Source organism: Poecilia formosa, unplaced genomic scaffold (genome assembly GCF_000485575.1).
Source record: "Poecilia formosa unplaced genomic scaffold, Poecilia_formosa-5.1.2 Scaffold287, whole genome shotgun sequence".
Taxonomy (NCBI): Eukaryota; Metazoa; Chordata; class Actinopteri; order Cyprinodontiformes; family Poeciliidae; genus Poecilia; species Poecilia formosa.
In genome coordinates this window covers 115,374-140,219 of record NW_006800226.1, presented here as the reverse complement: position 1 = coordinate 140,219, position 24,846 = coordinate 115,374, and the positions used below count along the sequence as shown (strand labels likewise).

Here is a 24,846-nt window from a genome sequence, read left to right as displayed (position 1 = left end):
AGCAGCCAATACATGATCTCAGCAGATGCACAATTCTGCCAGGTGCTTGCTTATTGCTGCCAACTAGTCTGAAGGAGCAGAGTGGGGGATGAAGGGCGAGGAGAGCTCTGTGAGGCGGAAGCGTGGAAGCTCTGAAGCTGCAGCTCCGATGAGGAGCTGTGTGTCGAAGGTGGGGTTAGGTCCACCCAGGCGTTTTGCACAGCTCAACGGTTGCCATTGGAGATTAAAGGATTTCTCAAACATGCAGGAAAGAATCACGGCAACCCTCCAGCTATGTTCTTGAGGAGGGAGTAATATTATAACATGATGTAAAGCTTAAAAAAAAGTTGATTTTATGTAGTACTGCCCCTTTAAATCTGTTTTCAACTTCTGACATTTTATATGCGACATGTCTGGTGCCTTCTTTAAAGACAAGTGCATTAAATAATTACAAGCTCACAAATGCTAGGTGTTCAGTGACATTTTACTCGTCACTGAAACATCAATGTCAAAGTGTTAAAAAAAAAAAAAAACAGAAATATTTGGAGCTGAACAGATGCAGCTTCTTAATTTATGTGCTGGTTTCTACACACAAGATGTCACATCACATGTGAAAAGTTTGGTGAAGAAATAAATTCACAATATACATGACTTTTCCCACCTAGGCTGATTACAGCTGATTAGGTGTGACATGGGGCAGCTGGCAAATGGAAGAGGCAAACAGTGAAGTGCCAATCATCCCTGACCTGGTGGTGCTCAGTCTGACCTAATCATCCGCAGAGACAGCTGCAGAGAAAACAAGGCAGTGTCAGCCAGGCATGGACACAGACTTCGACACCTCCAGACAAAAAGGACATATCAACGGTCTCAGTGCATTTGTTGAAAATAAGCACTTTTCCTCAAACTGATAAACTGTTGCTTATATTTTTAGTAAGAGTACTTCCACAAGCTGGAGTTTCACACAAAATGGTTTAATACATCGGGTAGTTCAGGAATAACGTTGGCAATACAGAAAACATGGACTCGTATTTCAGGCGAATATAAGACAAACTTCTTCTGACTGTTGGTGAAAAGTGTAAGGAGTGCTAATAAGTCAATTGTCTGAGCAGCACAGTATAAAGGAATTCAGCTGCCACGTTATGAATAGGTTTAGCCTGCAGGTGGACAGAAAAGAGTGACATTTATGGTCTAAATCCTATATTTGCAATGAAAGCCTCAACTAAATTATAGTAAAAGGCAGCAAAAAGGGTATAATTATGTCTTTGTTGCATTTGCATCTAAAAAAAAGCCTGAATACAAAATTTTAAAGAAATTTATTAGAGTGAGTAAATGTGTCATTCATTTGTTAAAAAAAGAGAATAAAACACAGACAAGGGGAAGCCAAAGGAAGAAAGCTTCATTGTGATCTTTTGATTTTACTGCTGCAGACATGTCAACAAAGAACTATTCAATCAACGTTATTTAATACTTTTGTACTGCTCTAAACAACATCACAAAATACATAAAACCAAACAAGGCAAGGCAGACAAAAAGTAGGATCTATTGAACCCAATTTAACGTCGTCTTCTCCGTTTCAGTTCTTAGAATGATTTGTGCTCAAAAGAAAGCATCCACAACTGATTAGCAGAATTACTTCATGTCATGGACTGATTTGAAAATAAAGATATTTGGTGTTTTACTGTCTTGGGAGTGCAGTTGTTGGGCAGACAGTATGCTTTGTGTAACTTCCTGGAAAACAAGAATTCTTCTAAGTTCTCTTTCTTCTGGGACTTCCTGCCGATTCGGATCCTTTATAGCGAGCTAAGCACAGAATTTTAATCTTCCAACAGTTTTCAGTCTGTGCTGTGTGAGATTGGCGTGTCTTCTCCACCAGGTCTAATCTCCAAACCTCTCCTCGCTTCCCGCCCCCCGGCGTTCACCCTCCACTCTACTTAGTAAGTCTTCTCATTTCTACCTACAAATCTCCACCACCAATATTTCCGTCCACATCCCTCTCTCTTCCCCAGCACCATTCAATACTACCAGAAGCCCAGATTCCGGCCATTATCACGTTCATTGTCATTGTTCTGTAATAAAGCTTTTAAGACTTTCTTCTGAGATTGATCGTTCATGTGGGTTGAGGCATTTCAATAAAACCATAACAAATGATCTACGTAGGCAACATGAGAAGATACATATGATGCATACAAAAAACATTAAGAAACATTAAGAAAACGTGGAATTCAGAAAACAAAATTAGAAAAATAAATGTTTAGGTGAAATAATACAATCTGTTTTTAATCTCAACAAGTTGTGACGATAAATGATATTGATCTACTTTTTGCACATGTACATTATCTGAAGTAATATACTGACTGCATGTCCACAAATTCTGCAATGGCCCCCCCATGACAAGGTAAGGTCCATAGTGACATGCTTTTATTACGAGGAGCAAGGGGCGATAGGCATAGAGCTGCTCTGACAGCCGTTAAACAGGGCAATTTCCTGTAGAGCCTAGCATCCAAAAATATATTGACTAAACTCATGCTCACATTCCCATTTCCTTTGCTTCCTCTCCCCATGTCTGTGCATGCTGAGAATTGAAGAATTTTTTTTTAGCCTCGTGCTAGCAGGACATCAAAGAATAAAGATACTAAAATACTCCCTAATCCCACTTCACACTGAGCCGTTCTCCTGACCTAAAACCCGGGATGTAACAAGTGGTAAGTCTCCATGCATACTAAACGCTGAGCTCAATCCAGGAGAGCCAGCTAGTTAAAGCGAAGCACATCATAATGCTTTTAATGAATTATGAAAAATAGAAGCCATGAGAAGATTAAAGGCAGATGAGTAATCGCTGATCTGGATGATACCCTTCATAACCTCAGGAACAATTAAAAATTAATAGGTATTCATGAGCACCTTACCCCACAACTAATGAAACAGATTTTGACATATATCAAACAGTAAAGAGGTAACCATGTCACGTGGGAATTGCTGTGTTCTTATAAACGTTTTTGGGGGAAAACGGGGACGTTTCATTGGCACATAAACCAGAATAAAACTGCATCAAAAGAAAAACAGCACAGTCCCTTCAAGATCTCAATGGAAAACTGACTTCGTTGCACTGCTCACAACGGAGCACAGCGTTCTCTTTGGGATTAAAGAAATGTGAAGACCTGTGCCCGAAAAGGTTGTCTGTGTGCTGATCATCTATGAAACCAGCTAAAGGTTTCACAAGAAAGCTAAAACTGAAGCTCCAAGTAGGAAGGCAGATTCCAGAGATTGGGAGAAAACATGCTGGTTCAGATCTCATAGCTACCCATGGCAGGGTGGCCATTGAAGCAGGAAGTAAAACCTATTAGTTTAGTGAGGCATGGCACCACATTGAATTTTCCAAATTTGTTGCAATTCATCAATGTTTGTAAATTCTTGAAGATCCTGGAGACCATAAGGTGCCTTTATCTTAGCTTTATTGTGAATGTGGTGAAAATAAACACAACATCAATACATTACTTTTAATAAACTGATATTTCTTTTCTCTGCAACAACTTACCTTTCGCACCTGTGCAAAGCTAACTGGGTGTGACAAATAAGTCGAACCCAGCTACTTTAATAGAGGGTGTTTTGTCATCACAAATACAGATGTGACCAATACAAGTAAAAACAGCTAAGAGTCTGTGTGCAAATGTCCCAAAAAACAGGCCCAAAACTGAGCATGCACACTGGACATCAAACAATGTCTCAGTAAATTGGTGCAATCTACATAGAGTACAAATACCACAACTCCAGTCATCCCACATTTGTCTGTATTTTGTTTCCAAGGCCTGTGATTTTTTTTAAGTGTTCATAATCAACTCTCTGGCAGAAAAAGCATTCAAAGTGCTCAGTAAATACCTGAATGGTCTTCAGAAAGCCTGTAGAACTACTGATGGAAACGACGAGACAAAAAGAAAGTCTGGCCCCTTAAAAGTGAAGTCTGAGAAAACTCTGTGTTGTTGAAAACAACAAGAAAAGCAAAGATCAGGATATCCCTGAATATTGATTTTCAAATTACTTTGAGGTCTTACCTGGTGACTCAAATTTAGATTGTTGTTTTTTGTCGTTTTGTTTTTACAGAACTCTACTACATAAAAGGAAGATGATGGCTCTTTGAAATGAGTAAGGAGTTATAAACCCAACAGAAAATAAAGGAATTACAGTAGTATATCACTTCATGAGTTCAGACACGTCCTCTACATTATTTAAGTTTGAAGAAAACCACATCAATGTACATGGAGTTTGGTTGATGCCACCTCATGAACCTAAAATGCTGGGTGTTCTTATCTTGAAGCATTTTTTTTTAATTATTGGTAATGCTAAATTTTCAGTATATAACCTCATCATCAATCATATTCAACTAAGAGTAAAAAAAAACAGCAACTGTTTATTAATCTTTAGTTCAAAACCTCTCAAAATGTTGTAGATCTACCCGTTTTAAACCAGTCAAAAGTGTGTACAATAATCAGCTGTGCCACACTCTTCAGTTACTTTAAACATAATGCAAAGCAGTGTATTATTAAAATGACAAGAAAGAGAAAGTTCAAGTGACTGTTGGACTGTGCGGCAGCCTGAATTAAACACATCTATGCAAATAAGCATCAACTCGCAGGTACTAGTAATGCAAATGCCGAGCACACCTTTCAGTATCACTGAAGAAAAACATAAAACAATGCAGTATTTTCATAGGCGAAGATTAAGAAAATCTGGGAATGTTTTTGCCGCTACGTTATCCGAGTAATTTCAAGTTGCCAGTGGGGACGATGAAACAGGAGATGCTGACAAACAAAGGAGTCACACAGCGTTCCGTTTTTTAATGCACCAAAGCATAAATGTGTCTGCATAACCCACGGTAGCGCTGCTCTGCAGCTCCCAGCAAGAGAAATATTCAGACTGATTGGTTCACTTTCAGAAAAGGCTGGACCCATTTTGGCTGCACCACATCCGTTTAACATATTGTTTGATTATCTCACAGACCTGTGTTGGTTTGGAGGACAGTTATCTTTAACAGTTACCTTTCAGCATTATAAACTTGAACATTTAAGAGTACAAGCCTGGAATGCTTGTACCCTTTTCCCTGCCCCTGATGTCCCCGTCTCTCCCTTTAGTTCTGCCTGCTCTGCTTCTGCTGAAGAACAGCCCAGGGCAACATGGAGAAAGAGCCCCATTTATTAAACAATGTCAAAACCAATGTCTACTTAATCCGTTCTTTCGCTGCACACAAGTTTGGAGGTCTAAGGTCCACCTGTTGATCTGGTCTCAATGTTTCAGATGAAAACAAAAACAAGCAGAGAGCAGAGACTCTGGTTTCTTTTCTCGTGAATTTATCTGCAAATATCCCCCATGCCACACTGTCACCAAGATGGCAAAAATGAAAAGAAAAAAAAAAAAAAGGGGGTAATTAAAATTGCCCCCACTGTGTCATGTTTAATCTCGTTGTCGGCTCCCGGTAGCCCTACAGTCACTCCACAACAATCGGGTGCCACCGCTTGGCCTCGCAGCGCTTTCACATCGAGTCACTCTGTCAGCTGCTGCAAATGAAGCCACATTTATTTAGAAAGTTTAAGTAGAAATGTATCCAAATTACAAAGGTTTATTATCTGACCTTGTATAGTTCAGGCTGAATAACCATCTCCATTAGCTGCAGGGATTTGGATCAAGCGTGCGTACAGATAGCCCTTATACAAATGATCCAGCTGCTGTCTTATTCATTTGCTTTCACAGACACCGTGCACTGTGTGAACCGGGCATTTTCCACCTACGACTAAAATGCTACACAGGCAATTATCACAAATGTTTTCTTGGATTACCAGTTTTCTTTTTTTTTCTTTTTTTTCTGCTTCAGTTTGGCTTTCCATCATTGATCTCCCTTGACATCTGCACCCACACACACAAAAAAAAAAAACTCATAACCAACTCGGTGGCACAGGTATTCAGTGATGTCTGCACATTTTAGTAGAGATGGATAGCAGCAAGAGAAGAGCAATGAATCTTAATCATTGGCCGCCACTGCTTCTCTCTCACCATACACACCCACGGTCCCAAGCTGCTCATTTGTCTTCGGGCTTTTGTTTGTACGTCTCAAATGTCATGCTTGCTTGGTGCTTTCTCCATTCTCCTTTATGCCTTACATCCATTTATCTAGCCATCCGCACGCCGACCAACTGACCAAATCATGGACACCTGCAGGGAGGCGAGAAGGTAATTTACAGCTCATTCCAGGACACTGCATCTGCCTCTTTTTGTTGTTACAGCGCGCCCACGTTGCTCTGGAGCTCCGGTCGATGTGAACCAGGTGTGTGGGTTGTAATTCCATTGACCTGCAAGCATGTTTGTCAGATCATGGATGTAGATTTTGTTTTTTTGCCAACAGAATTCAACACCTATTATACTGTGCAGAGAAACCCAGACACTATAGGATTTTTGCTCTTACACATCTTAGCACACAGGCACACACACACACATACGTAATATGTTTTTCTATCTTGACAGGGACTTTCCATCGACTTCAGTTCATTTTTCATTCATTTCTATAGCCTAACACTGACACCTAACCTAAACTCAATCCTAGACCAAAACCTAACCTCAAACCCAAAAACAGCACCTCTCCTCATAGGGCCTGGTCTACAGGCCCCATAAGGAGCAGTCAGTCCTCCAGTGTTCAAGATGTTTTTTTTTGTTGTTTTTTTGGTTGAAGAGGTAATAAAATCATTGCATCTTGAACTTTTATTGATTTATTGCAGACTTGTCTATTTCTGAGAACAAAAATTGGCTATGACAAAGTGATTGCTCTGGGTCAGCTCTTTTAATCTCTCTCTGAGTGTCTGTCACATCAACTTCCTGTCTAATCTCACGCCCATCAAGGTCATCGTTTTCATCCTTTTTTGTGTCAGTCAAGTTCTTTCTCAAGCTGGAGTTAGATTCTTGGTTTAGTAGCAATATATACAGTATATACTTTTAATATGCACAGTGACAAGCAAACATATTTTTTACCGCTTGATTTTTTTCATAACCTGTCTAATTACAGTAACACTAAGTAAGTCATGTCTATTACGCTGAATTAAGAAATGACACAAGATGTCACTTTTTGTTTTTCAATTTGGAGAAAAGCAGGACATCTTTGGAGATGCTGCAGAGACAAAGTAAGTCTTAAGGTTAGCAGATACAATTTTAACCTTTGATCTTGTTTCGCCTTATCTTTAACATTTTGCTTGTTACTTTTTATAAGACAGTTGTTTTTTTATTCAGTGCCCTAATTTTGTCTTTGTCAGAGCAACTGTAACATTCAGATTGACCTCTTAAGCTTATCTATGGTTACTTTACTTGCAAATATATGCAATTTTATGATGAATCATTGATTCTGTGAGCGGCCTTCCACACCGCTGCCTTAGGCACCAAGACACAGGGAGGTAAAAGAACTAGCAGATAGAGAAGTAAGAAAAACTGTCTGATGGCGGTGTGTGTGTGACACCCGTGTGTGTCCATACATCTAAAATACGAATGGCTTGTCCTAATTAAGCAACGGAGAGAATATGTTTATGCGGAAACATGAAAGAAATTGGAAAAAGGGGAGATCATCAGGAGAAAACCATCTGATGTGTGAATGGTATTGACTCTGTGGATAAACTTAACTGGGTTTCAAGAAGAAAAAGGTAATCCTCTAGATCTCTCTAGATCTTTTGTCATGATAAGTTTGCACAATCATTTAAGAGTGCATGTTTGCATTGCAAAGTGACACAGGTTGACATGTTAACTATATGTTCAAAAAGAATATTGACTGGAGACATCGCCATAAAATATTGTTTACCACATTAATAAAATGTAAAGGGAAACATTTCCCTCCTCCGTGGTGGGATCTAGGCGTTAGCTTTTTTACATACAGGCTGGATACACATCTTCTGGGGGAACCATTATTTATGAGATGCACATTTTCACTTTAAGCTTGTTAAAAAGACAATGAAGGCTCATTGTTGAATCATATTAGTTTGAAGTTTATGTTGTGTTATGCCTTTAGGGCAAGTTCTGCAACTCAGTTTGAATTGTGACAACTTGTGGAAAAGTCTTCTCGCGTATAAAATATGTCTATGAGGTTGTTTAATGCATCTTTACATAAATAATTTGCTACTGCTTATGGGCAGAGTTAATTACTTTTCCCATGCATATTGACTTTATTTTGTTTGTTCTTTCCAAAACAAAAGATCATCTGAAAATCTTTGATTGAAACTGTAAATGCTGTATGAACAGTATATATGGCCGTTACCATATCAGTATTTGGTAGTCTGAGGTGAGATAATTTTCATCAGCACAGACAGAGACCTTGCCTAGAATAACATAACATGAATCTGTTATTGTCTCATTATTACTACAAAATGTTCCACTTATTACAACTCCTAGAATATTTAGAGATTTTTAACTCGTCTGTATCGCATCGAGACGCTTAAATTCATTGCTGTCAAATGGTCATCTTCCTCTTGACAACAGCCTATTGACTATCTATGCGCAGGGGTGTCAAACTCCAGTCCTTAAGGACCGCTGTCCTGCAGTTTTTAGATGTGCCACAGGACCGTCGGATAAGGCTTCTGCATGTTGGTGTTCCCGCTAAAGTCTGAATATGCCCAATTTGGGTTTTCTTGGCCCTTTTATCGCAGCCAGTGGGGTTTTCCCTGACTGGGAACGAGAATACAACCTGCTGAATGTGACAGGTAGCCAATCAGAAAGCGCGGTGACGTAAGAACAGAGGGGAATCCCAAACAGCTGACATATCGCGCAACTGAGAGTCCGTTGGATATCGGAGATGATATGTGGAAATGTTTATTATTATATGTAAAGGTCATTATTATATATGTTTATGTTTATTCAGTTGAAAATGTTAACTATGAAACATAGTTAACATTGTTAACTATGTTTCACAGTCGCCTCCAAATCATAGTGCAGCAAATAGAGCAGCTGCTCCCGTCGTCTTTTATCCACCGCCTTTTCTTTTTGTTACGTCTTTTATCTCTTAAAATGACTCCACAAACTATCACTATTGTTTCTACATCGTCATCCGTGTTTGGTTATTCTAAATTCCTGCTATGTTGGGGGTTTTGTGGATTTTCTTCTGGAATCACGATGTTTGTGATTGGAATCGGTTCGTGTTGCTTCTGCCTTGGAGACACGAACCGATCGAACCTGTTGTACTTTTATCAGCTCTGTGGTCACAGAGGTTTGGAGAATCGGCCGACAATTCATAAATCTTGCCTTGTCTAAACCAGACTTAAGACTCACAAGCTCTACTCATCTCCTCTCGACCACTGCCCAAACGCTCTCTGACTCTGGTCGCTATGGTAACGTTTACATATCCCTTCAAAATAAGATACAGATGCGCCACAAAAACGAACATTTTACTTTCATGAAAATTTTAACTCACGATAATGACTAACGGGAGCCCTGAGCTTGTTTCTCTGCAACGAGACGGTCCCATCTGGGAGTGATGGGAGACAACGACACCCGAAGTGTTGCTCATATCCACAGCCTGCTTGGTCTCTACGAGGTGAAGCAGTTTGAAGCTTCACTGCCTCATTAGCAGCCGGTCGCCGCATGTTACGCAGAGCGGCTTGTAATGTGGGACTCACCTACCGGTCCGGGATCAATCCATCCTCCTGTTTCTTCTCTGGGCCTTTTCCCCTTTGCAAAGAAACTTTCAAAAGACATCTGATCTGCTTCTTACTCATTGTGATGCTTGTGGGCTCAATGTTGGCGCGCAAGTAACCGAGAGGATCCGGTTAAAAGATTTTCAAAATAAAAGATCCTCCAGACTCAAATAATATGTACATAAAACATAAAACTGAAATATTGGTACCGGTGCAATTCGGGGGTGCAATTGGTACCGGTGCAATTGGTACCCCCGGTACCAATTGCACCGGGGGTTGGGGACCACTGCTCTATGGGGTTCATATAGCCCATATCTAGTATTTATCTGTGTGTCGTGGCTCTTCAGAAATTAATTCTGCTCAACAATCCTCTCAAGACTGTGGTTCTTGCTGTTGCTGATGTGGCAGGACATTTCTTCCTGCCACTCGGTTTTCTGTTAATATGCTTGGCTACTGAACTCGGTGGACAACCAGCTTCTTCAGCAACAACGTTTTATCGCTTACCCTCCTTGTAAAGTGTGTTGATGACCGTCTCCTAGACATCTGTCATGTCAGCAGTCTTCCTCATGATTGTGTAGCCTACGACCCAGAGTGAGAGAGCGTTTAAACACTCAGGAAATATTTGCAGGTGTTCTGAGTTAATTAGCGGAGTGGTGTGTGAGACCGTGAGTTTTCACTGATGACGTTTTTCACAGTAATTTTCTGAGACCCTGAATTTTGAGTTTTCATCATCAAAGTTATAAGAAGGCTTGGAATATATCAGTCTATGTATGATGAATCTATATGATATACGAGCTTCACTTTCTGAGATGATTGAAAAGAAATATTGCACTTTTACACAGTATTTTTTTTAATCAGCTGAAGTTGAGTAAAAATCAGGTTTAACCTATTACAATTGATTAATTCAGAATTTCTCTGAAAAAGCCTGAATTCTCAGAAAATTTCTGAGAATTTCTCAGAGAAATTCTGAACTGAATTTCAGAGAAATACAGTTCTCCGAGAATACAGTTCAGTTTAAGACACAAAACCTTTAATCTTCTGTAATACCTGAGAAATGAATCAGCTTTTTCAGCATCAACAAGTGAAAAACAGAGACAGGGTTGAAACGTACTGAAGCAAAACAACTGATTTAGTAGTTGCAATTAACACTGTGTTGTTGCTCTTTGAGTTGGGAGCAAATTTAAAAAGCCGATGAGAATTGGTTTTCCGCTGCCCGGTGCCATCTCGCAGATGTTTAAAATAGCCCTTTTGGCCGCAACCAGGCCTCCCAGCCAGAAGCATCGACTCGCTTGTCAATATACCTGTAAACCTCTACTTGCCTAAGTGAGAAAAATCCAAGCAGTTGGTTGTTTAATGACGGAATAAATCCAGAGGGACATTCGGAGAAGCTGATAACCTGACAATAACAGAGCAAAACTGTCCACCAGAGTCAGCAGATTTATACACTGCTTGGTTGGCCAATTTAGGCCATTAACCCAAGACGAGAAGAATAATTACCTTCTTTGCTTTATCTCAGCTTCTTCACAGCCCTTATTTAATCGCAATGTAGCACATCATTGCAGCACAAAAGGTGCAATATATTATCCAGTGTGTGACATGCCTGAAAAAGCTCTTAAACGGGTTGTAATCATTAAGTATCTTGCAATAACTTGTAAAGGTCAAGCTCAGACTGAGATTTTGGGTAATCTGAGCTATGTGATCTGTAACTGAACTGGTTATAATTAGAAAGACATTAAAGTCTTATGATTTAATTTATAGGCTTTTTAAAATTATGACAGGTCAATATAATGAGATATTCAAAACCTTTCAGCTTACGAAGAGATTATGCAGATAAAAGGATAGAAGAGAAAACTTAGAGATGCAGCACTTTAATGTAACCGAGATCGAACTGTTGCATATATGCTACTTTTTTAGCATATATGATTTGCAGAGTCACATAAATATGTAAACTTTTGCCTTCTGGGGTTACAGAGGGATAATTATCTTTTTAACTGTAGTATTTGCAAAAAGGTCTGCTGCAAATTTTTTTTCAATATATTTCCATTTTTTAATGATTAAAACAAGAATTTCTTGTAAGAATAACTAGAACCATTTTTTTATAGCCTCTAACCTGGAAAATAGAGTGTAGAATATGCAGTGTTAAGCGGATAATAATCCTAAATTGGCTAGAAGTTTAAATGTGAACATGCTTTTCCTTCTATTGTTGTAGCTGTGTGACAAAATGAGGACCTTTTCACGGACCGCTTCTTGGCAAACGACAGCTGGGACTGGTCCCAAATGCTCAGCCTTTCTAAACAGGAGGAAGCGGATATAGAGAGTGGACATTTGGAAACAAGCCTGATGAGGAGACTGTGGCTCCCTGCATGGTCATGTAGTCTGGGCAGAAAGCAGTTATATCGTCTCTGGGTGATTTTTTTTTTTTTTTTTTTACATAACATTTTTACATATAAAACAGTTTTTGATCCATTGTATTTTTAGTCACAGAATTCCCAAAAACTTGCAATAGCGATGCTGAACTGAAAATAGTTCAAGAACAATAAGTCTAGTTTGGCAAAAAATGCAAGAAAAGAAACTTTTTTTTTTTTTTTTGAAGGGATATGTTTTTATTTGGTAGTCTCATAAAAACAAAACTATAAATATATACACATCTGAAGTTTAGATTATTTTTAGGATGATATAAAAATATCTGAAACCAGGTGGGGAAAAATGCATACTTAAGTTTCTAATTTCACATTCCACCAGACAGTGTAGGAACCCTGCAGAATCCACTTTCATATCATCACATGTAACACAAAATGTTCAATTACCTATTTAAATTAATCTACATTTTTAACTATCAGCCACGACTGTAGAAAAAAATCAAAGTATGGCTTTCTCAGCTCTTCATTAAGTCTAATCATGCTGTGAATGTCATACAATTTCTGCATCAGCCACATCACTTTATGGCACTTATTTCAAGAAGCTATTATGATTGTTCAAATGATTTTCATTTTTAAACATTTGACTCAGGATAGGCCTAACTCAGCTCTGATTTGGTTGCGGGCTTAGCACACGAGTGTTAACCCAAATATGCAACCCTTGGTTGTTAGGAAAGGGATATGACAAAGCAGTGCTGACGGTGGATTTAAAATCATTGCTGTTGAAGAGGTCACAAAGATCACTGGTGTTGCTGAATCAATCAAATATCCCAAGAAAATCAATCAACTGGCGCCAAGTGCTTGGTTTCTGTCTCATAGGTGTGAGAGCAACAAGAATCGATGAGAAGCAAGACCCACAGGCCGCTTTACAGGAACAGACAAGACAATGTAACACATACTCTACGAGTAAAAGTAAGCAATATTAATAAAACCAAATGTTCTTTGTTTTCTGTACCTCTGTGCCTCATCGTGAATGAAGTGAGTAAGTGAACTCCCTTTACACTTAATTTTTGAGGCCATTCTCATTAAACTAAAATGGAGAAATACTTAAAAGCTGGCACCCATGACAAACTGTAAGACAACACTGAAAAATTAAGCAAGACACAAAAACGACTCCAATTCTTCAGAGATATGGCACTTGCGCAAACTCTGGCAAACAGGGCAGGAAAGAAAGCAAGCAATGTTCCCGCAGGAACGCAGACGAAGCGCCTCCAACTTTCCCCGAGACCCGTGGAGACACAACATGCCCACATTGTGATTTTTATTTCAATTACTCTCATCAATCCATCCATCCATCCATCCATTCGAGGTGCTGCTTCCTTATCTGTCACACGTCAACCGAGGTTCCTAAGCAGAAGGAGATTTGGCATGAAAAACGAGGAGAGCCGGAGGAGGCTTCGGTATTTCTGTGAAGTGATTTCCAGCATCCCCTCCTCTTCTCTGTTGTTAATCAGGCCATTGTGTATAAATGGAGCAGGAGAAAAAAGAAGGTGTGAATGATTTTCATTTCCCATTGTGAAACAGAAATAGGCGCGACATTGCTCGTTTCATCTGGCAAACACAAACGTATTGTTGGATTACACACCTTTATCATGCCGACTCTCGCCACGTTTTTCTCCAAAAAAGCTGCCCTCTAAACATACTCTGAAAATCAAACAGCTAAAAAAAAAAGAAAAAAAAAAAAAAGAGTTTCCTCTAAAAGTTCATTCACACAACACCTAACGCATTCAGACTAACCATCTCATGACTCTGTGGTGTTTAGAACTTCATTAGTTAAGGAAGAGAGGAAGACTATATGGTGGCAATTCAGAATAGCAGGAGGACTTGTAAGTAGATCTAACAGATACAGACGGGGAGAAAATTAACACAGTTGCCAGGATACAGGAAGGGATTCAGCCATGACAGATACAGGAAGATGCTACCATCCTGACAATAGATGCAGACATTTTGGGCAAACTTGAAAAATTTCAACTAAATTTCAATTTCAATTTATTTTAATAAATCACAGACAATTTTAGTTCAATTATACTTAAACGAGGAGACAAGAAAAAGACCCTTAAAAGTAGATCTTTCAAATTAACCATCTTCATAAACTCAAATATTGGCCGAGACTTCAAATCCGGGATGAAGGGTTTCAGTCTGTGGGAAACCAGTTGAGCTAAGCATGTCTGCCTGTGTGTTTTTACAGCGCAGGCACAAAATGCTGTTGATCTTAAGTAACAGCCTTCCACTTTGTTGGTATCTCATTGTGAACAGCACGGTACGCAGCAGCTGGAACCCCGGAAGCCTGCCTTAGAGTTTATTTGGAGGCTCGGGGCTTTGCTCTGCGGCCTGTGAGGACCAACACAAAGCTGGAAAACATGCCTGAGAGGTGATGGTGACAAAGAGTGAAAGCCCTGTAACACCCTGAGGAAATATAACTCTGGACCGAATCCTTAAATAGCCCATTATAACCGAGCTGTCAACACCCGCGAGGTTTTAAAACAACAGGCAAGGATTCACCGTGGGTCGAGCTGCAGCCACTTACAAACTGCTTTGGGCTGAAAAAAAAAAATGTATTTAAAGTCAAGTGATGTAAAATTACGTCCATTTCCTTATCAAAGGAAAGGGCATGGCTACCCTGCATTAGGACTTAAATCAGACATTCATCACACTACGTTCTGTCATCTGGACAGAAGATTGATGGCTGCCAGCCATTACTGCCTACAACTGGATTCAGAAAGACATTCTGAGGCAGCATGTAAAAAAGCATAATCAAGAACTTTATTTTTCAATGTAGATTTGTCACCTTCACATTGGCAGAACCTTGAAAGCTTGTTCCATCATGCTTTTAGTAAATCAATTTGGGTTTTTCTTCACTCACATGCTTTTGTCAAGTCTCCTTCAAAAAAAAAAAAAGAGAGAAACTCCTTGAATCTCCTTTTATGCAGGTTATGTATAAAGGATGGCAGGATGCATTTTGAGAAGTTACTCTTAATACTCTTGTGGATAGAAATGTTTGTGTGCAAAACATGTAATATTTCTGAATAAATAGTTGTTCCACTGCATGCCGCATGCTTTCCTTACACATTAATTGTTAATGGATTTCTTCATGTCCACAATGTTTAAATGTGAACTATTTTGTATGGTTGCTTTATATTTAAAGTGCCAAGCTGTTGGCAAAAATTTACCTACAGATTTAAAAAATGTAAACCTTTACGTTAGCCAGTTATGCGGCAATAGTCGTCTCTCATTGTCCAGTCATAGAATGCATGTTAAATAACATCTAATAAGGAAGCTCTTTGCTAGTTTTTTTTTTTTTGTAAGAGGAGCTGACACATCCCTTGGGAAAACAAGCCAAAAACAAGTGCGCCAAAATTCAGGCGAAGGACACTCAGTCCCATCTTACCTCGTAGGAGATCAATTTCTACCCGACTAGCTGCAGATCCAATCAGCTTGCAGGACAAAGCTTGATCAAATGTCAGAGTTAAAGCCACCGAGTCACCATTAACTGGCCATCAAGTATCATTTTCAGCTGCTGAAAACATCTGAAAGGCAAAATGTAATGGCTACCTGGCAACATTTGTGATATGCCACAGCTCAGATCTAAATGTGAAGTCCAGCAATTATGCTGCAACACTAATATCAGTGGCTCCATTTACAGATCAAGTGAGGAAGTTTAATAGTCTGACAGCACAGAAAGCTCTCAATCATCACGCGGCAGCGTATGCATTGCCATTTAGTGTGCTCGACGAGCAAACATATGTCTGTTTACTAGTCACTTCATGCTCCATGCTCCTCATTATTTCCAGGGGAAGTCTCCCGCTGCCATCAACACATTTAGCGCATCCTCCCATAAACTATCAGCAAGGCCACAGCGATGCGAGGCGGCCATATTTACAGCCCTGAAAGAAATTGGAGGTTAACAATGAGGCCTGGCTGCTGCAGTTTATGGGGTGTTGTAAAATTGCCACTATGATTAAAATTCTCTGTCAGGTGAAAGACAATTGGCAGCCCTTTCTCTTGGGATGCCGTCTTCACACTCTCATTCTAGCCTTCTCACCCTGTTATGTCAGTGACCTTATTTGGAAAGGTTCCCTTTTTTTTTTTTTTTCCTTCTGCCCCTTTGACATTCCAGACAAAACTTTTAGGAGTGGAGTTACTGCACAAGCGGTATCCGACCAGCTGGAAACAGACCCTGCCCACATGGACATGGGCTCTGTACATTTTTGATAACAATTAAGAAAAAATGTGCACCCACATGACAGGATGTAGCACCACAAAAAACGCTGCATTAGTAGGCAGGCTGGGCCAATTGATGTCGCATCAACACTGGCAGTGAATGATGCAAAAAAAACACTAAACATTGAACTGCGCTATGTTTGTAATTTGTGAGAGTGAGACGCATGTGAGTTGCACGGTTTTCAGAAAAAGACATAGATTGCAAGTAAACACTGAAATGTGAAGCCGCCGTTTTGAAATGTATCCACTCTGGGACCTGTTTTCTAAATGGTCTTTCTGGTCCCTGCTAGACGCACAGCCTGAATGACGAAAATACGTTCAGGGACATACCGCATCCCGTCTCTGTGTGGGCGGGGCCTTACTGAGCTCCTGAGAGCAATTACAAAATGTTTGCAGAAGCTGTAGTCATGCCTATGTGCTTGATTTTGTACAGCTGTGGCAATGGGAGTGAATGTAAATCCTCAATACAACAATTATAAAGGGGAGGCAAACACCTGTGATATTTTATTTCAGATTTTATTTTTGTCTTTTCTTGTGAATTTTTGTTTTTACTGAAGGATCTTTGTTACCGTTTTAGGTAATGTGGCAGAAGTGCACTGGAGCAAACCTGCGTTTAAAATATTTAAAAGAAATTCTTAAATTATCAAAACTCTTAGATAAACAGACAGTTTACAGACGGACCTAATTAGGCTTAGAACAATTTGTATTCTATTAGTAATTTTATTGTGTTCTGTATTAGTATTTGTTTGCAATATAATGCAACTATTAATGCAAAAACTTCACAACCTTATCTGCAATTTATTCTGTTCTCTGGTGTACATATATTATCTTGACGTAAACTTGAGTTGACAGTTAAATTATTACCCTTTTATAATTTGAGTCTCCAGGACTTAAGTTGCAGTCACATTTAGACTACATGGATTTATATCTAAAAATACACAGCCATCATAAAATTCAACATCATTGGATTTTCTTTTTGGCATTACTCAGTGAAAAGTAAAATATGCTTCCACAAGTTAAATTGTCAATATTCATTTTTCTTTAATGAAACGTATTGAGTCCGAGTTGTTTGTAGGTGCGCTTCTTCCCGCTTGAATTTTTTTTCTAAGGCCTTTTTCATCCTCAGCTCTTCTCTTCTGCCTCCATTGTTTCTTCCTGTCATCGGGGTTAGACCTATGGAAGCAACCTGAGCAACACGCAGCTGTCAGGTGAAGAGCAGAATGCAGAGCAAAGAATAAACTTAATCCATAATTAACAACAGCGCCACACACACAAACATGCGCTCTCACATCACCATAAACATATTAATATGTATGCACCAAATGGCGTAAGGACAAAATACACACCTTGCATTAAATAGCCTAAATGCCAAACTGTCAGCCTGTCAGAAAATAACTGGAAACCACCTGGAGGGTCTGATGGGGGTGGTACACACACACAAACAACTGCACACACTCACTCACAGCAGCTTCTGTAATTGCCAAGCATGACACACACACTGTCAACTACTTAAGCTGCAATTTTAGCAATCTGCAGGCAAAGAAAGGAAAGGTGCAGAACAAACATTTGCCGTCTTTTCGCAGAAGCAGAGCGGCGCACAATTACGTCCCCTTGAAAAAGGACGAGCTCTTCATCTTCTTACCTGTAGTTAACTCTGATTTTTTCTTGTTCCTTCTACCGAATCATGTCCTTCCTTTTGTATGCCTTCTCCGTGTACTCTCACCAACCTTTATTTACTTCTTGCTAAACATTATCAGTGTCTCTTCCATAGAGCCACAACTTTTTCTGCACCTCCAACAACAAAACAAATGGAAGAACCGCAGCAGGCGCGTTCCAAAGCTTTTATCTGAAATTCGCAGCCTTGCTTCACACCGAGGTGTTGCGGGTCTTCCCATGTGAGCTTAATTAATTTACAGCAATATCTTCCTCCCAAGCATGAGAGGGCATTTGTACGAAGTGTCCCTGCTGTCTGAGCCCGACTGCCCCATGCTGTGTAATTGCAATGAGGTCGTTTCAATTTTTCCCCCGGACTATTATCTTCACTGAGGGATTTTCTGTTTGTTTTTCTCTAAGCCATTTTACTTTCATTGTCAGGGATTTCTAAAAACGGGAGCTAGAGTACGTTCTTTGGCGGAGCACAAAAGATTTGTTTAACAAAAGCAGTAAGCAAGAGAAAGGAAACTCCATGCCCCACAATCCATCATAAAGCGTGAAAACCTTTCTGGCTTTTTCTGCGACATACATTCACGCCAAAGATACAGAACTTCTTTGCTGTCAAGTATCTGAGATTTGTCAAAGATCTTCAAAAACATTCAGAATATTTTTCACAAGAAGAGAGATGTTGACGGCGAGAGCGGCAAAAGCATACTGAAAAGGTCAAGTTCACACAGCAAATATTTGACGCAAGTAAAAGTATACAATCTGCCCCAAAATTACAGATTTTAGTCCGATACAAACTTTAACTATGAAAAAAAAAATCGCCATCCACTTGTTTGCTGAACATTTTCTCCTCACATGTCAATACCTTCTTGGATGAGTAGACCAAAAACACATGGATATCAAATGTGAAAAGCCAGCACTTCAAGCATGAATTGATGGTACTTTCTATACGTAGAATTTGACCTTTCACTTTAGGCCGACTCTGGCCCTGCTGTTATTAGATCAAACTGAGGTCAAAATGAACAATTTAAGCAAATTACAACAACCGTCTGTGAAACACATTGAACTTAACAGGGCTGCTATCGAAGGTCAGCAAAGCTGCTTTCGCCGTTTTCTTTTTTGCATCGTGTGGTACATTGAAAGTTCATGCTATGTGGGTCGAATCATGAGGGAATTATGCAGCTATTGTCTAGTCAAGACAGTTGGCAAAAAAAAAAAAATCACAATCACTTACCTACTATGACTCATCCATCATAATTTCTGTATTTTGTTGAGGAACTTTGATTCAGAGTTACAACCCTAACGGTAACCTGAACTGGTATTCATCATTATTACGTCTGGTGCTACATGCTTTTCCAGCTATCAGACATAAAAACATGAGCTAAAGTTCTTTGACCTTTGAAAAATATAATATAATTACATAATTAAGTTTCCACAGAAGCAGCTTCAAGACAGAATGAAACATCATATTTAACATCAAATGAGAAGCAATGATGTGGAGAAAAGATAAAAAAAAACAAAAAAAAACAACTTGGGCAAACACACACAGATGCATGCACACAGCCACCAAGAGGTCAAGAACTGCAGGAACAAAGAGCCTCTAAATGGGCACATTAATTATAGATGAAGAGAGATGCATTTATAGAGCTGAACACAAAAATCTTAAGGGTATGCCTTGTTAACATGCATACACACACAGAGACACATGCACTCATCAAATGAAACCACAATGCTTGCACAAAATGCTTCCAAATGAAACACTCTTATCCATATTCATAGAGAGTTCAAGAGTATTCTGCATAGACCGTAAATTAAAATAAGCACCTTCTGCAATGCATCGCTTCTGCCGTTTACAGTAAATCTATGATGATGTCTTAGTTTGCTGCAGAATGATGAGCACAAAACATTTGAGCCGTCATCATTCTAAGCTGGCCAAATCTATCAGTTGCAACTTGGCGAACACATGACAAATAAAATGCAAATCAATTTCATAAAGATTCCGCTACAAACTTTCTGACACATTTTAGCGACTTTAGCAAAGTGCTTACAGAGCAGCCGAATATTTGAGCCTCGGGGCACAAGCTTGATTCATTTACAGCGCAGATTTCATTTGAGTTCTACAGAGAAGCTTTAACACCATCAGGCAGGTTTAAAGTTTGGAGGCAGGTTATTGAAGAAAAAAAAAAAAAGAAACTGCCAGCTTTCCTTCACGACTCTTATCTTGCCAAGCACATTTCCTAAAGCTCTTGCTTAAATCAATTCTGAAGACGACTGCATTTTATGAAATAAGATATATCGCCGCCTTCCTCTCTCAGCTGGTCTCCGCTGCAAGTCAACAGCTGCGCCGCAAGATCGTAACTATTTGGAATTGATGTTGAACCTTCTTGCGATCTTTAAATCCTACAGCTACTGCCTGTATGTTCTAGCTGATGTTTGTTTTTTTTTTTGTTTTTTTCTTGCAATGGAGCGACAGTGGTAAGATCATGTAAAATAACCTTTGGAATCACCCAATTTTCCTTTCCGATCTGGTTATAATACATACAAAATAAATATGCTAAAATACATAAACAATTATAAACTAAAATCAAACTAAAAACAGCTGTACTGACCACCTTTCTTGTGTAAAATTATCAAGGAGAGGATTGGTTGCCGAGGCCATTTCTTCACGCTTCATTTAGTTGCATGTGCTCATTTTTGTCTGTCGATCAAATCAGCGCAGAGACTCTGAGCGAACCTGCGGCGGGCAGCCAACCGTGTCCACGCAGAAGCTTGCACAACAGTGGAAAATGCTCCATGACAGGAACCAAAGGAAATCAGCCTGGGAAAGTAGCGTTATTGTTCTGTTTAGTTCGTTAAAAAGGAATCAAATGTGAATCACTTTGATTGACATGTTTTTCTTATGGTATTCTTTTTCTTTTCTTTATTTGCAAAGAGCCCAACAGCCTCAGTGAGATTTCGCATCTCAGTCACTTAACTTTATATCAACTCCAGCCGACTAAATTCAGTCTTTTGAATTTGTGACATTGTATGTTTTGATGTAGGTATGACAATAGTGATATATCGTGACCCGTTTACTGTAATTTGCGTCATTTTTACTATCTTCACACCTACTTTTAACTGACATAGACATTAAAGACAAAATACAACCTGATGGTTTGAAGACAGATTCGCTCGATGCTGATTAAGTCAGAATTCAGTTTGTCTAAAAAACACACAACTGAGGTATTTCCACAAGTGTTATTTTATGTTATGTACTGAACAAAAATGTTCCCCTTCAAGACATTTTCAATGGATTTTTTCCATTTCTAAATACCAGACCTTGAAGATTACGCTTCCACCACATCCCTCCACAGCAGCCTAATACGGGATATTATCTATATATATTATTTATACTGACTAAATATGGAGTGAATGTTAAATAACTACAAACTATCTTCCTTCACATCCTAATTCCTTCACACTTCAAGGTGTTTTGATGATACCCGAGGCAAGATGAAACTTTCAGGTAGACTGCCTGTCAACACGCGTGGCAAGAGATCTGATCAATTGAGGGTTGAAGAAGAAGAAATCAATAATAAATTGCCCTTCTGAGCCTGAGATGATGAATGAGTGTAAAATGTTTTTTTTTCTTTTTTTTTTTTTCTCTTTACTATAGAGAAAAGTTCAACTCCGGAGCGAAAGATTTAAGATGAACCAAAACATGTTTGTCTGTTTTGAATACAAACATGTTCAAATCTACTTTGAAAGACACATACTTTTATTGGCGTCAGGGGAGAGAAATAAGTATTTGTATTTATTGCCAAGGTAAGATGAATGTTGGCTTTTACAAGCAAACTATTCCTCTGTAATGTTACTTTCAGTAGTTTATACCTGACACCTATACAGTTAGCTAAATATCTTTAATAGCAGTAGGATAGCACACACTGTATTTCTTCTTTAAATACAATAAAAATCATAATTTTAATTTGAATTCATTTTTCCAATTGGAAAAAAAAAAATTAATGATGGGAAATAATTATGTCTCCCAGTCATAATTGCCACAACCATGGCACCTCTAGCCTTTACCTCTCCTTCATAATAAGCAGGTGGGTCATTCACAAAAAGAAAAAAAAATAATAATAATTTCTTATTGGTTAGCACTAGTCTGTTTATCTTGTAAAACATATTTTAAATTAACAAGGGGGCAACAGCTTTCTACAGCAATACCGGGAATGCTTCATGGTAGGATTCCCTTTTTAAAGTCGAATACTTTCCTCTGATTAGCATATGTGCACGACAAGTCCTTTGGTCTGAACCAGAATCACATGCAAAGTCCGTACCTTCAAGCTGTCACATAGCAACACCAGAATGTATGATAATGACCTTGAGGATGACATTCCTTTTTTATAGACAATTGTATCTCCTTGAATAATAATATGTGAATCATAATATTATAAAAGCAAGTCTGTAGAATTGCAATTGCTCAGCAGGGAGTCAAGTCACAAAATTGTTATCAAAGATGAACCAATCAGGCCCAGTAATTATTTCTATTGTCTTAGATGTTGGCCCTGCATGTCCAGATTTTTTTTCCCCCCAAATGGTTGTGATGCATAAGGAAACAAATATGCTGCTGCTTCTCAGAAAGAGGTAGAAGTTTTGAATCTCAAAGCAATGCGGGGAACGCACAATCTTTTCCAATGCATGTCATTAGTTGATGCTCTCATCCAAAATAAATGGAAAAAGTTCTTTAATTTGATTCAATTAATGAACTGAAACATAAATTCTGGTTCTTCTCCTGTCAATCACTGACCACGAATCAGTGGCTGACAGGAGAGTAAAGGAAAATTTGCCAATTAATTTATGCATCTCTAATAACATGCAATGCGTCTGTGCCACGTGTTTTAAATGCCTGATTGTTTTCACGCCGACAACGTTGCAACTATCTAAAAATCTAAATTTCAAACTGCTGATTTAAAATTATAGCAGAAATGAAAGCGAGGAGGTTTGACTGCACAGTGGACTCAAAATGTAATTCAAGCTGTGGCCTCCCGGAGCAGGAAATGTCATTAAAATTCACAGCAGTCGGTGAGAACAAAAGGCTAAACTGTAGGATTTGCTTCAGGTAAAACAAAAATGCCTAAAACAAAACAATCTCAAGAAGGAATTGCTTTTTTTTTATCTTTTATTTTCAGGCGCCATAATATAATAGCTTTAAATCCAATTGAAAGAAGGTGTAATTTGAGACACTGTTGAGGTAATGCAAAAGTTGCTGGATGAACCGGGTCACAGGTCTACCCCCTGATTATTAAAGAGCACAAATATGATTCCTTCTGCCATGATGTGCTTCTCTACACACAGATGCATAAAACCTTGCTGCTGCCGGTTAGTCAGAGAGATGTGGGTGGTGTGGTGAATATGCATAAATACAGGAGCATCTCTCCGATAGTTTCAGCGTGAGGGAACAAAACAAAATGTTGCAAGAGAGAGAGAGAGAGAGAGAGACTTACTGCCGCCTCGTCCTCCCTACTGTCACTGGTGTCCTCGCTCTTGTGGTGTCCGGCTGAGGAGCGAGTGTCCCTCTTTCGGCTGGCGTCCGTCCCGTCCGTCTGTCTCTGTCCATCTGGACAGGAAAACAAAACAAAAACAAAAAAATAAAACATTAAACTGTTCAGTCGGCCAGCTATTATCATTATCTTGACAAATGTCATTGCCTTTCTTATCCCCATTATTAAAATCATCATCTTCATTTTAATCATTGGCATTAATGGAGACATTTACTCAATCACGCTCATTAACATCAGTACATTTAAAATTACAAACATTATCGTTTCCATCTACACCGCGGTCAAAAATAAATTTGTGTAAATGTCATTTCTTCCCAATTATCAGACAGAAATAAACATTTTCAAACAAAAGAATAATAAGGTGGATCAGTTTGTGCGATTATAATTAGAAAACAAAACAACAGAGTAAAGTAAAAAATAAGTCTAGACAGAAAATGTGAGGAGGAGGAGGGAGAGCATGAGGAGGAGGAGGAGGAGGAAGGGTAATATAAAAAGGAAGTTTTCAACAAATAGCTTCCCAGGCAATAAAACTAAAGTGTTGTTCTGTCACAGATGGAATATGAGGGTTTTGATGCATAATGGTGACAATTACCTTGGCTGGAAGTAAACAAACAATACTTATTACGTGTCTAGCCACGTCTTCTTGTCGGAGCATCAGTTAAAAAAAGCAAAAAAAAAAAAAAAAAAAAAAAAGCAAATGATCTCTCTGTGCTGCCAGCAAACACAGACGCACACAGTTATGGATGGTCAAACTGAAGCACAAATCGATAACAGGATTTTCTGCAACTTATGAGGGTCTGGTTTTACAGAGCAACAAGAACCAAATATGTCCCCATAAGAGTTGCTGTAAACATTTGCGGCGCATATAAAAAAAAGGGGGAGAGTCCATTCCCCATTCGGGCCAACCTCTTTTTATTTGTATTTGACTTCATTTGATCCCATTTGGCTGACATGGCTCAGGAATGCCCAACGCTGTCGCTGCGAGGAAGGGATTCAATAAAAGATGGCGCTTGTTTGTAGTGCTGTTGACTCCCTCATAAAAAGTGATGGCGACCGAGTGTGTGAGGGGTGGGGGCGACTTTGTGCTCTCCTAAAGATGAATGCATTACAGTACAATTGGTTCATTACTGTCTGCCTGACGGTGGTGGCTGTAGTTTACACACACACTTTAAAGAAGAGTGGCTTAGCAGGATCTCACTCACACACACACACGCACTCACACACGCACACATGCAGACACATACACCACACAAACACGCACACAAGGGAAGCGAATGTGATTAAAAGACAAAGTGGGGAGAATGGGTAGATATAAAGCATAATGAGCACTAATAGTTTTCCAATATGTTCCCTTAACAACAAGTCTGAGTGGGTTGA

At 39.1% G+C, this 24,846-nt stretch overlaps 1 protein-coding gene across 1 annotated transcript in view; it reads right to left on the bottom strand.

Annotated features, from left to right (window-relative positions):
* The window catches only part of b4galnt4a (beta-1,4-N-acetyl-galactosaminyl transferase 4a), a 145,147-nt gene that overhangs the window by 64,712 nt on the left and 55,589 nt on the right, over window positions 1–24,846 (bottom strand). Inside the window, exon 2 of the mRNA XM_007571760.2 lies at window positions 23,413–23,525. Within this exon, the coding sequence (XP_007571822.1) occupies window positions 23,413–23,525 (113 nt within the window). The remainder of the gene's footprint in view (window positions 1–23,412; window positions 23,526–24,846) is intronic.